Source organism: Chiloscyllium plagiosum, unplaced genomic scaffold (assembly GCF_037043375.1).
Source record: "Chiloscyllium plagiosum isolate Xiang-an unplaced genomic scaffold, Cpla_swu_hap1 HiC_scaffold_3, whole genome shotgun sequence".
Lineage (NCBI taxonomy): Eukaryota > Metazoa > Chordata > Chondrichthyes > Orectolobiformes > Hemiscylliidae > Chiloscyllium > Chiloscyllium plagiosum.
Genome location: NW_028270141.1, coordinates 71,777,504 through 71,790,910, shown reverse-complemented (window position 1 = coordinate 71,790,910; position 13,407 = coordinate 71,777,504). Strand labels below are relative to the sequence as shown.

Below are 13,407 nucleotides of genomic sequence, written 5' to 3'. Positions count from 1 at the left end.
GTAGTAATTGATGACTATGCCAAGGTTTAAAGTCTCACTCAATTCTGTCCAATCACAACTCCATACTCAGTCAATGCCAAGCATTGAGCACTTTGAAGGGGAACACTTTGACTTTTCTAAGTCTTTCCTCAATGGTTTTGGAGCACTTATTAGATTTCTGAATGGACTTCTCAAATTTTAAATTGAATGTTGATCTGCTCTTTGTGCACCTTCTTTACAGCCATAACATTATATTCTTCGCTCTGTTCTATTCCCCTTATGCACTTTATATGGTATGATTTGCCTGTTCTGCACACAAAACAAAACCTTTCACTGTACCTCATTACATGTGACAAGTCAAATCATATTCTGTTGCAACCACGTATGAGAACATTAACGTAGGCATGGATCACACATCAAAGAGTGGTCTGATTGATTAATATCGTTCATGTGTGCATACATCCCTAAACTATAGCATGAACAATTCAAAAGTATGAAAAAAACCACTATATTCAACTCAGGCAGTTAGAAATGTACAAACAAATAATTAATTCATTTTGAGAAAACTGTGCCATGATGTAGATGTCATGTCTTGAATCTTTTGTTATTGTCTTTCAGAGAAAAGAGATAACTTGAATAACTTAGAAAATAGGCTAAATGATGGTACAACCAAAAACAAAAACTTGCTGAAAGCCTTAAACGATACACTTGCGAAACTTCATGCCATTCCCAAAGGTAAGTTTTATTCTGACGTATGGCTCTTTATGCTTGTGCAGTTTATTTTGGATGAAATTGGTCACATTCTGTTCTTCTAAGTTTTATCTGCTAACAGAAATTATCAAAATGACCTTTTTATTCTGTCCTGTAACCTATTGAGTAAAATCAATGGGCAATATACTCACAATTTCAGATCTGTTGGGCTGAATGTTCCATTTTTTCTAGCAAATTTTTTTTTGTCTGAGATTCATGGTGGTAGTCGACTGTGGCTCATTTCTCCAGCAGTCACCAGTCTTGAGTCAGTCATGGCCTAACTGGCCTTTTCAGGGCCTGTCCTATGGAATTGTGAGGCAGGAGAGGTGGAAGTTCTCGCCACCGCAGGGATTTGGTGATGTTCGCACTGCTGGCTCCATATTTAAACCCAGCTCCACAGCACTGCAAATGCTCCAAACCAGGAACTGCCTCTCACCTTGTGGTCTTGCTTTCTGATCCCAAACAACACGACACGGAAAGGGAAAGTCGCTCTTTGCTTTGCTGACTCGGACCTAGAAGTGCTCGTGGACGGGTTCTTCAAAAGAAAGGCATTGCCATCTCCAGTAAAGGAGGCCAGGCCACCAGATGCAGCCAACCTGGACAGAGTTAGCATTCCAAGGCAGTGAGGTGTCCTGAATATTTTAAAAAAAACAAGCAGTGTAGGAAGAAGGTCAAGTTTTTCTGTGCTCAGCAAGGTAAGTGTCATCATGTTTTCCCTCCTATCTCAAGCTGTCAAGGACATTGCTACTCACTCTAACACCTCTCACCAAGGTCAATGGAGTGCAACAATGACTGTGCAACATGTCCACTCAACATCTCTCACCCACCTCATACTTGCAAACTACTAACCCTTCCTGTCCTCTGCACTTCCTGCTCATTCACAGCAGATACCTGGTCACTTCTCCCACCCCTCGATCACCAATAACTCCTCTCCCATTAATTTCCATCCCCCTCAATTCGTCCCTCTGTATCATTTTAGAAAGTTATGTTTCCTCACTAGCTGGAGAGGGCAAAGATGGTTGTGAGGAGGGCAGATGTTTGGTCCTTCACAATTTGAGGAAAAATTCTGGAGTTGGCTGGAGAAGAACGCAGTAACTCAGAGGGGATAGAGAGATCTCCATGAGCAGCCAAGTGAGTGAGCTACATTGTGTTGTGCTGTGCTGTTCCGCCATTAACACCAGTGCAAACTCATTCTTATCCTGAATACTTTTTGACCCTTTCTTCACAAATAATTCCCTCTCTTCTTTTATGTAGGCATTAATGAGACCCAGCAAACCACTAGGAGACATAGATCAGTACTAGCGACCCTTAGGAGGAGGTCACTCTCCCCTCTGAGGATGAATTGACAAGGCGGCACCCACCACAAGCTCAGGCCAACACCCTAGTGTTTTCTGTTTCTAGATTAGAATTGGGAGCACAATCTGGTGAGCACATCACTGACAAAACTCTGCAGTTAGATAAAAAAAAGTTATCCTCAGTGACTGGTAATGACCAGATAACCTGCTTGGGCCAAGGCAGAAGCTAAGTCCTGGTCTTGGCTGTTACTGACATCAGAAGGCTCAGGAACTGCAACAACAGGGACAGTTGATAAGCAGGATCAAAGGATGGATGTCTCCTCAGCAGTTTGACTGATGCCTCTGTGATTCCCAGACTGGTTGCACTTGTTCTATAAGGCTGACTGTGGCCCAATCATCTGTACTGAGATTGGATGTGCCCCTTATCTGACAATAGTGGCAGCCCCAGAGTGAACATTGTCCCCATTTACTCCACCAGGAGGTGTGAATTGACAGTGCTGCACATCAACATGTCTGTCCCTGAACAATTCAGTGCTCAGGATGTTGAGAAGCTGCTGCAGCTCCCACTGAACTAAAAAGCAATGCAAGCCAGAGGAGGTTGCAGCATCCAAGTCAGTGCAGAGTGCATGACTGCTAAGAAAGTAAGCAAAGACACGAAGGAACCATCCTGTGTAGATACCGGAGATGTGTCGATGCCGCTGTGACTTGGCAGAAGCATACAAGGTATAAATGCCCCTTAGCTCCAGAGTGGAGTGTGCTTCAGTAGTGTGTGAATTGGTCTGAAAACAGCCTTGATGATGTGATGAAGCCTTGGCAATGCCCACTCGTGTGGTCAAAGGATGGAAGAGAATGTTGCCCATGGAGCATGCAGGATAGTGATGGTGGAGTTGGATGAAGACCTGGAAAATTCCACTCTATGTCTCCACTGATCAATGCTCTGTATTGGTGATGCAATGTCAGAAAATCAGCTCTTTAATGCATGCCTTCTGTTCAATGTTAACTATGTTGTGAAGTTAATGCTGAGTTATTTTTATATTAACATGCAGTACATTAATATGTACATTTCTTCCATAAAATAGATGCAAGTGCCAAGATACAAGCAGCTAAAGAGAAAGCCAAACAGGCAAATGACACTGCAAATGCAGTGCTGGCAGAAATAAAAGATTTAAACCAGAATCTCCTGGGATTGCAGGACAACTGTAGCAAACTCAAAGATGATGTGGCCAAAGCAAATGCTGCCATTAATACACCAGCTAAGACAAGTAAGTTTCTGTTCTACTGTTGCATTTTCTGAAGTGGTCAAAAGACGTACATTTACAGAATTAACATAATTACTCTTCCTGTTCATTTTATTGACAACTTAAAACCGTGTTCTACATATTAACATAAAACAAAGTAACTTCCCCTTGAGTACAGTGCCCACTGCGACTGAGTGCCAAAGATCTTAAGTGAATTTTAATGGTGTTAATTTCAATCTAATTCTTACTGAAAAAATGTCAAAATACATTTGCTTTTCCAGAAAATCAGAAAAACAACATGGATGATTTGCATGAAAAATTCCTATTTTGTATGAATGCAATAAGAGTTATTCTACCAAGTTTGGTTTTGGGATAGCTTGTTTCAGGACTTTCACAAGAGCTTTATCCAGCAGCTCATTTGAATGAGGTGTTTTAGATGGTCTGAAAATGTTCAATTTTTCTATATTGACATACTTCACCACTTCAAAAATTCATCATAGAGTCATAGAGATGTACAGCACATAAAACAGACCCTTCGGTCCAACTCATCCATGCCAACCAGATATCCCAACCTAATTTAGTCCCATCTGCCAGCACCCGACCCATATCCCTTTAAACCCTTCCTATTCATATATCCATCCAGATGTCATTTAAATGTTGCAATCGTATTAGCCTCCACCATTTCCTCTGGCTGCTCATTCCATACACGTACCATCTGCTGAATGAAAAGTTGTCTCTTAGGTCTCTTTTATATCTTTCCCCTTTCACTCTAAACCTATGCCCTCTAGTTCTGGACTCCCCCTACCCAGGAAAATACTTTGTCTATTTATCCTATCCATGGCCCTCATGATTTTATAAACCACAATAAGGTCACCCCTCAGCCTCCGACACTCCAGAGAAATTATACCCGGCCTATTCAACCTCTCCCTATAGCTCAAGTCCTCCTGTCAACATCCTTGTAAATCTTTTCTGAATCCTTTCAAGTTTCACAACATCTTTCCAACAGGAAGGAGACCAGAATTGCACGCAATATTCCAACAGTGGCCTAACCAATGTCGTGTACAGCCGCAACATGACTTCCCAACTCCTGTACTCAATACTCTGACCAATAAAGGAAAGCATACCAAACGCCTTCTTCACTATTCTATCTACCCACGACTCCACTTTCAAAGAGCTATGAACCTGCACTCCAAGGTCTCTTTGTTCAGCAACGCTCCCTATCATTAAGTGTATAAATCCTGCTAAGATTTGCTTTCCCAAAATGCAGCACCTCGCATTTATCTGAATTAAACTCTATCTGCCACTTCTCAGCCCATTGGCCCATCTGGTCCAGATCCTGTTGTAATCTGAGGTGACCTTCTTCGCTGTCCACTACGCCTCCAATTTTGGTGTCATCAGCAAACTTACTAACTGTACCTCTTATGCTCACATACAAATCATTTATATAAATGACAAAAAGTAGTGGACCCAGCACCGATCCTTGTGGCACTCCACTGGTCATAGGCTTCCAGTCTGAAAAACAACCCTCCACCACCACCCTCTGACTTCTACCTTTTGAGCCAGTTCTGTATCCAAATGGCAAGTTCTCCCTGTATTCTGTGAAATCTAACCTTGCTCACCATTCTCCCATGGGGAACCTTGTTGAAAGCCTTACTGAAGGATAACTTAGGACATCTTATGACTTCCAATATCTCTAATGATAAGAAAGTTAACATTAAGGCACTTTACCCGAATGCTCGTAGCATTCATAACAAAGCAGACGAACTAATGGCACAGATCATCGTGAATGATTATGATGTGGTAGGCATCACAGAGACGTGGTTACAGGGGGGTCAGGACTGGCAATTAAACATCCAAGGGTTTTCAACTTATCGAAAAGACAGGGAGGTGGGCAGAGGGGGCAGGGTTGCCTTGTTAGTTAAGAACAAAATTAAATCTATGGTGCTGAATGACATAGCATCGGATGGTGTGGAGTCTGTGTGGGTGGAATTGAGGAACCACAAAGGCAAAAAAACCATAGTGGGAGTTAGATACAGACCTCCTAACAGTGGTCAGGACCAGGGGCGCAACATGTACTGGGAAATAGAGAAGGCATGTCAGAAGGTCAAGGTCACAGTGATCGTGGGCGACTTCAATATGCAGGTGGACTGGGTAAATAATGTTGCCAGTGGATCCAAGAAAGGGAATTCATGGAATGCTTACAGGATGGCTTTTTGGAACAGCTTGTCATGGAGCCCACAAGGGAGCAGGCTATTCTGGACCTAGTGCTATGTAATGAACCAGACTTTATAAAAAATCTTAAAGTAAGGGAACACTTAGGAAGCAGCGATCATAATATGGTAGAGTTCAGTCTGCAGTTTGAAAGAGAGAAGGCAAAATCGAATGTAATGGTTTTACAGTTAAACAAAGGTAACTATGAGGGCATGAGAGAGGAACTGACGAAAATAGACTGGAAGCAGAACCTAGCAGGGAAGACAGTAGAGCAAAAATGGCGGGAGTTTGTGGATAAAATTGAGGACACTGTACAGATGTTCATTTCCAAGAAGAGAAAGATTATCCGGGGAGGGCTTAGACAGCCATGGCTGACAAAGGAAGTCAGGAAATCTATCAAAGAAAAAGAGAGAGCCTATAAAGTGGCCAAGGGCACTGGGAAATCAGAAGATTGGGAAGGCTACAAAAACAAACAGAGGATAACAAAGAGAGAAATAAGGAAGGAGAGGATCAAATATGAAGGTAGGCTAGCCAGTAATATTAGAAATGATAGTAAAAGTTTCTTTCAATACATAAGAAACAAACAACAGGCAAGAGTAGACATTGGGCCACTTAAAACTGATGCTGGAAGCCTAGTGATGGAAGATAAGGATATAGCAGGAGAACTTAATAAGTACTTTGCGTCAGTCTTCACAGTGAAAGACATGAGTAATATCCCAACAATTAAAGGGAGTCAGGGGGCTGAGTTGAGTATGGTTGCCATTACAAAAGAGAAAGTGCTAGAAAAGCTAAAAGGTCTTAAAATTGATAAATCTCCAGGCCCTGATGGGTTACATCCTAGAGTTCTGAGGGAGGTGGCTGAGGAAATAGCGGAGGCGTTGGTTGAGATCTTTCAAAAGTCACTGGAGTCCGGGAAAGTCCCAGATGATTGGAAGATGGCTGTTGTAACCCCCTTGTTCAAGAAAGGATCAAGGCAAAAGATGGAAAATTATAGGCCAATTAGCCTAACCTCGGTTGTTGGTAAAATTCTAGAATCCATCATTAAGGATGAGGTTTCTAAATTCTTGGAAGAGCAGGGTCAGATTAGAACAAGTCAACATGGATTTAGTAAGGGGAGGTCATGCCTGACAAACCTGTTGGAGTTCTTTGAAGAGGTGACAAGTAGGTTAGACCGGGGAAACCCAGTGGATGTGGCCTACCTAGACTTCAAAAAGGCCTTTGATAAGGTGCCACATGGGAGGCTGCTGAGCAAGGTGAGGGCCCATGGTGTTCGAGGTGAGCTACTGGTATGGATAGAGGATTGGCTGTCTGACAGGAGGCAGAGAGTTGGGATAAAAGGTTCTTTTTCGGAATGGCAACCGGTGACAAGTGGTATCCCGCAGGGATCAGTGTTGGGGCCGCAGCTGTTCACATTATATATTAATGATCTGGATGAAGGGACTGGGGGCATTTTAGCGACGTTTGCTGATGATACAAAGTTAAGTGGACAGGCAGGTAGTACTGAGGAAGTGGGGAGGCTGCAGAAGGATCTAGACAGGTTGGAGGAGTGGTCCAGGAAATGGTTGATGGAATTCAATGTGAGCAAATGCGAGGCCTTGCACTTTGGGAAAAAGAATAGAAGCATGGATTACTTTCTAAACTGTGAGAAAATTCGTAAAGCCAAAGTACAGAGGGATCTGGGAGTGCTAGTTGAGGATTTTCTAAAGGTAAACATGCAGGTTCAGACCATGATTAAGAAAGCGAATGCAATGTTGTCAATTATCTCAAGGGGATTGGAATATAAAAGCACTGTTGTGCTACTGAGACTTTATAAAGCTCTGGTTAGGCCCCATTTGGAGTACTGTGTCCAGTTTTGGTCCCCACACCTCAGGAAGGACATACTGGCACTGGAGATTCACACGGATGATCTCTGGAATGGTAGGCCTAACATACGAGGAACGGCTGAGGATCCTGGGATTGTATTCATTGGAGTTTAGAAGATTAAGGGGAGATCTAATAGAAACTTACAAGATAATACATGGCTTGGAAAGGGTGGACGCTAGGAAATTGTTTCTGTTAGGCGAGGAGACTAAGACCCGTGGACACAGCCTTAGAATTAGAGGGGCTAAATTCAGAACAGAAATGCGGAGACATTTCTTCAGCCAGAGAGTGGTGGGCCTGTGGAATTCATTGCCACAGAGTGCAGTGGAGGCTGGGACGCTAAATGTCTTCAAGGCATAAATTGATAAATTCTTGATGTCACAAGGAATTAAGGGCTACGGGGAGAATGCGGGTAAGTGGAATTGAAATGCCCATCAGCCATGATTGAATGGCGGAATGGACTCGATGGGCCGAATGGCCTTACTTCCGCTCCTATGTCTTATGGTCTTATCTACTGCTCTGCCCTCATCAATCCTCTTTGTTACTTCTTCAAAAAACTCAGTCAAGTTTGTGAGACATGGTTTCCCATGCACAAAGCCATGTTGACTATCCCTAATCAGTCCTTGCCTTTCCAAATACATGTTCATTCTGTCCCTCAGGATTCACTCCAAAACTTGCCCACCACCGACGTCAGGCTCACTGGTCTATAGTTCCCTGGCTTGTCCTCATCAGCTTTCTTAAACAGTGGCAGCACGTTAGCCAATCTCCAGTCTTCCGGCACCTCACCTGTGACTATCGATAAGCCAAGTATAGCAGAGTATAGAGAAATGTAAATCATGTTCCTTGGACCATACCCACTTTGTTGCTGAATTTATATTCAGTATAAACCATGGTGTAACTCACTTATCCCTTGGACCAAAGTAGTACTTAGAAAAGCCAATAATTTGGACAGTGCATATTTTGAGAAAATTTAGGACCTAGGTAAATATATACTTATCAGGGGATTCGAATCAACATGGTGAATTAGTTATTTCATTTACATTTAGTCTTTTGCAGATGTATGTTCGTGCCAGCAACTTCTAGATTTAGGAAGTTGTTGATCCTTTTACTTAAACTTGTCTCTTGCATATAATATCAACTATATCTTCCACACTGTAGTCTGCATGTTACACCAAATGTAATTTGTGGCTTTACAATTGGTATTTAGATGATCACATTAGTTTTTCCAAGCCGTGTAATGTCACGCTCATCTGTGCCTTATTCTGGAACCTGGTAAAGGTGCAGGCATGACTTGGTATATTGTAGAATGGGTGAGTACCAGACAGAGTAACAGGATTTGACAAGCAATCCAGGAACCTCCGATGGTCACTCCCTTGAAAAAAGATACTATGTTTTGAGGGGAATAGCTGTCAGGGGAAAGCAAAAAACAGCTACATTTGTGGCACTACAGTTGGCTCTGCTGCAAAGGAGAAGAGGAGGAAGTGCAGTAGTCAAAGAAGGATTCAATTTTCAGGAGAATACATATACATCTCTGAGACTCCAAGTTGATATATTGTTTCCCTGGTGCTTGGGTCAACGATGTCTCAGAGTGATATCAGAACATCCTGGAGGGGGAGGGTGAGCTGTCAGTGGTCATGGTACACATTGATACCACCAGGTAAAAAGGGGATGAGATTCTAAAAATAGAATGTAAGGAGTTAGGAAGCAAGCTGAAAAGTAGGACCTCAAAGGCAGTAATCTCAGGATCACTACATGTTTTTCAGAATAGAAATAGGAGGATATATCAGATGACCATGTGGCTAAAGAGGTGGCATGAAGGGGAGGGTTTCAGACTTCTGGGAGATTAAACCATTACAAACTGGACAGATTACACTTGGGCAGGATGGGAACTGATGACTTGGGGGACCATTTGCTAGAGTGGTTGGGAGGGTTTTAACCAAATTGGAAGGGGAATGGGAACTTATGCAAAGAGTCAGAGGAAGGGGAATCAAGGACAAGAACAAAAGACAGAAAAGGGAATGAGGGAAAAGATAGAAGGAGGAGTCAAAGGCCAGAATCAATCAAGACAAGTGTAAGGCTTTGTGCCTGAAAGTATAGAACATTGGATCAGCCATGATTGTATTGAATGGTGGAGCAGGCTGGAGTGGTTGAATGCCTATTCCTGCTCCTATTTTCTATGTTTGTATTTTACAAACAGGGAACGGTAACAAAATGTGACACCTGTACTCAAAATCCTAATTTGTGGTGCCAGTGGATGGGAATCTGTGAGCTCATAAAACTACACTTCAGTTTGAGCATTTCCCATTACTCTGGACTGCTCTGTCCAGAAGTGGATTCGAGATAAACCACTTTAAAGAGTGCTTTATTCTTGCTTAATTTATTAATAAATAAACAAGTGATCAAAACAAATAGAGTTTACATAGTGGAAGTTTCCAGAGACAGCAAAAATCTACAAAAATTATTTGCAATAATTAAAACTTAAACTGTAATTTTAAAATTACATAGTCAATCCAAAATACTGATATTAAATATGGAAATTGATCACGGTATTTTTCCTGGTGCTTCATACCTCAAAATCTTAATTCTAGTAACACTGTTGCCATAACAACAATGTAATTGTTCATAAATCAAATGGAATTGAAAAAAACTGAGTGGTAGCTGTGTGAAAGAGGCCTAGGAATGAAAAGAATTTTTCAAATAGAGGTTGTCAGTAAATACTAGACCCACCTTTGTACACACATAGGTGAATTCTTATTTAGGGATGGGAACATCTCTGTGTTTGAGTTAACAGAAACATATTTTAGACAATTTTTTTTTGCAGGAATTGTTAACTTACAAACTAGGGTTGATAAAATACATGGATATGTTTGTATCATGGCATTCAATTAAAAGAACAAAGATCCTTGTATTGAGCAATTTCCTTTCTTACCAAAACTGAGAAGGATGTATCGTCCTGACCTTATTGTTTCTGATTTTATTAAAATGGGAAACAAAACAATTTGCACATTTATCTTTTTTATTGTCACATTAAGTTGCTGATGCTGATATGAAAGTTAAAGAATTGGAAGATAAAACCGATAAATTGATGGATAAACTGAAACCAATCAAGAATCTTCAGGACACTCTCGGAAGGAATATCTCTCACATTAAAGATCTTATAAATCAAGCCCGTAAACATGCCAACTCTGTGAGTAGTTCAATCAACAAAATAAATATGTGTTTTTTGTAACTTTGTTACTCTCCATTAATTGAATGATTCTTTCAACTTGCTTTAGATCAAAGTATCAGTTTCATCTGGTGGTGACTGCATCCGTACTTACCGTCCCGATATTAAAAAGGGCACCTACAACTCTATTGTTCTGAATGTGAAAACATCAGAGCTGGAGAATCTACTATTTTATCTTGGTAGTGCACGATATGTAAGTCCACGCACTTTAGATCTTTATGTCACTTCCTTTGTTGTTTTAAAAGTCAAAATGTTGGGCTGCTGGTCAAGGTCTTGTCAGCGTCTGCTGCTCTAGTATTATCCAACCAGGGAAAGAATGCCCTGGTTTTACTCAATAACTATAGACAGCTGAACTGACTATTTATATGATGTTTTGGTTATATTGCTCATGATACGCACAGCGTGGCTGGAGATGGGGGTGACAGAACCTTAGAGTTTAAGCAATTGATTTTTACAGACAGGGTAGAAAAGCATGTGTAAGAATTGGTATGGGATGGGAACACAGATTATAGCAATGGTATAGGAGCATCAGTTTTAGCACAAGTTCCAAATAGGATCTATATTGCCACGCGATAGTTAATGGGTTGCAGCTGTATTATGATGAAATTTATGAAAATTAATGAATTTACACCGATGATATTGCAGAATGTATCTGTTCAGTCCACAAGCATAATGCCAAGTTTCTGGTGGCCTAGCCACTTTGGATTTGCACATTTCTCTCATGTTGACACTTCTGCTCTTGGCCGTGGCAGTATCCCAGTGAACACAACCTCGATAGTTACTACTTCAGCTTTTGATTAGATACTTTACAGCCGTCTGGATGTGACATTGAGTACAGCAATTTCAGACCATGAATTCTGTCCCCTCATTTTGTTTCCGATCACTTACTTTGCACATGCTGGTCTTTCACTTGTTTTATACAACTTTGTACTCAGATGTGGCTGTTCATTATTCTACTACTCAAAATCACTCTGGACAAAGCTTTTGTTTATTTTGAATCATAGAAGAATCATAGAATCATAGAATCCCTACACTGTGGAGAAAGGCCATTTGGCTCAACAAGTCCACACCAACCCTCAGAATAACCCATCCGGACCCATTCCCAATGTTATTACTCTACATTTACCCCTGACAAATGCATCTAACTTGCCCATCCCTGAACACTATGGGCAATTTAGCTTGGCCAGTTCTCCTACTCTGCACATCTTTGTTTCTTTGCTGTAACCATTACCTTTTATTTTCTGCCATGATATCTTTTATCAGTAAAGTTTTCCTATCTGTCAGCCTATGAAGTAGACCTTCACTTTTGTTTGTCTTTAGAAAGGTCCTCAAATTGAAACATTAACTCTCTCCACACATTCTGCTATTCCTGCTGATATATCACCATTTTCTATTTTTATGTAAATCTTCATTTTCCCAGTGTTCCAACAGAGAGATAAAGATGGTGGCTCAGATCTCAGCTTGGATGGTTGAGCTGCTGTTGGATGATATCTTCTGGCTTTTACGTGCAAACATAGAAGGAGGAGTAAGCCATTTAGAACTTGTTACACTATTCAGTAATACAATGGCTGTTTTGTTGTGTTCAGAATTTCAAATTCTCATCTGATAAGTTTTGATTTCCTAACAAGGATCTTTCTATTTCTTAAAAATATGGCAGTACAGAAGTGATAGACTGAAGGGCTTCTTCTATCCTGTACGATTCTATGACTTATGATTCACCTACCACCGTCTTTGGCACCTACTTCACACAATGCTGAGAGAATTATTTTCCTCAGCGCTACTGAAAGGCCAGCTACTAATTCTAAAACAATGTACCCTAACACTGGACTCACCGACCCACATCCACCTTGTCAAAACTTTCAAGGCATTTTGCACTTCAATCAAGTCACCCCACACTCTTTGAAACTCCAGGAGAAACAAGCCCAGTCTTCATATGACAACCTGCTCATTCCAGCTATCCTTAGGTGGTCTCACTGTAGACTGCTTCACCTGTACCCACGAAGGTTCATTTTAGACCATTACAGAGCAGCATGTCAGGCATTGACTAAAGAGGGGAGCAATGTGTGAAAATAGGAACTCTTTGATTGAAGTCCCACTTTGATGTTGTCTTTTGCCATCATCCTTCAGAACCTGTTTCTTTTTAAGACTCTACCCTTTAGGATGATCAAAAGCTTCATGCACGCTCCATCATGTAAGCACTATATAAAAATTAGTTATACAATTAAACACAATTTTTATTTTATTCATATAATGTGAAATGTGCTGCTGTGCAACAGTTTTCTCAACATGTGGAGGTGTTATCAAGTGCACAGACACTCCAGGTTCAATATTTATTTTGGCTCAGGCAACAAGATAGTTTTAGAAGTGAGTTTGTCTCCACCTTTTGACTAAACATTCAACTTGCAATATCTTCAACTGAAATTTGTATTAGAACCTAGAATGAATATGCCTTTTTTCAAATGTGAAACTCCACTGTTATGTTTTTAGCAATATTCATTTCAGTGGGTTTAAATCATTGATGTAATTATATTTAAAGACAACTGTGGATGATTCATAAATACTGACCATTGACCCGCATTATAAGAAGGATGTGGAAGCTTTGGAAAGGGCACAGAGGAGATTTGCAAGGATGTTGCCTGGTATGGAGGGAAGGTCTTACAAGGAAAGGCTGAGGGACTTGAGGCTGTTTTCGTTAGAGAGAAGCAGGTTGAGACGTGACTTAATAGAGACATATAAGATAATCAGAGGGTTAGATAGAGTGGACAGGGAGAGCCTTTTTCCAAGTATGGTGACGGCAAGCACGAGGGGGCATAGCTTTAAATTGAGGGGTGATAGATAGAGGACAGAT

The 13,407-nt window shown here is 41.1% G+C and overlaps 1 protein-coding gene across 5 annotated transcripts in view; it reads left to right on the top strand.

Moving 5' to 3' along the window:
• Nucleotides 1-13,407, top strand: part of lama2 (laminin, alpha 2) — a 385,009-nt gene that overhangs the window by 313,530 nt on the left and 58,072 nt on the right. For all 5 annotated transcript variants that reach the window (XM_087980433.1, XM_087980426.1, XM_087980423.1 and 2 more), the window contains 4 exons: nucleotides 598-714; nucleotides 3,104-3,286; nucleotides 10,366-10,520; nucleotides 10,609-10,752. In XM_087980433.1, coding sequence (XP_087836559.1) covers nucleotides 598-714; nucleotides 3,104-3,286; nucleotides 10,366-10,520; nucleotides 10,609-10,752 — 599 coding nt within the window. The remainder of the gene's footprint in view (nucleotides 1-597; nucleotides 715-3,103; nucleotides 3,287-10,365; nucleotides 10,521-10,608; nucleotides 10,753-13,407) is intronic.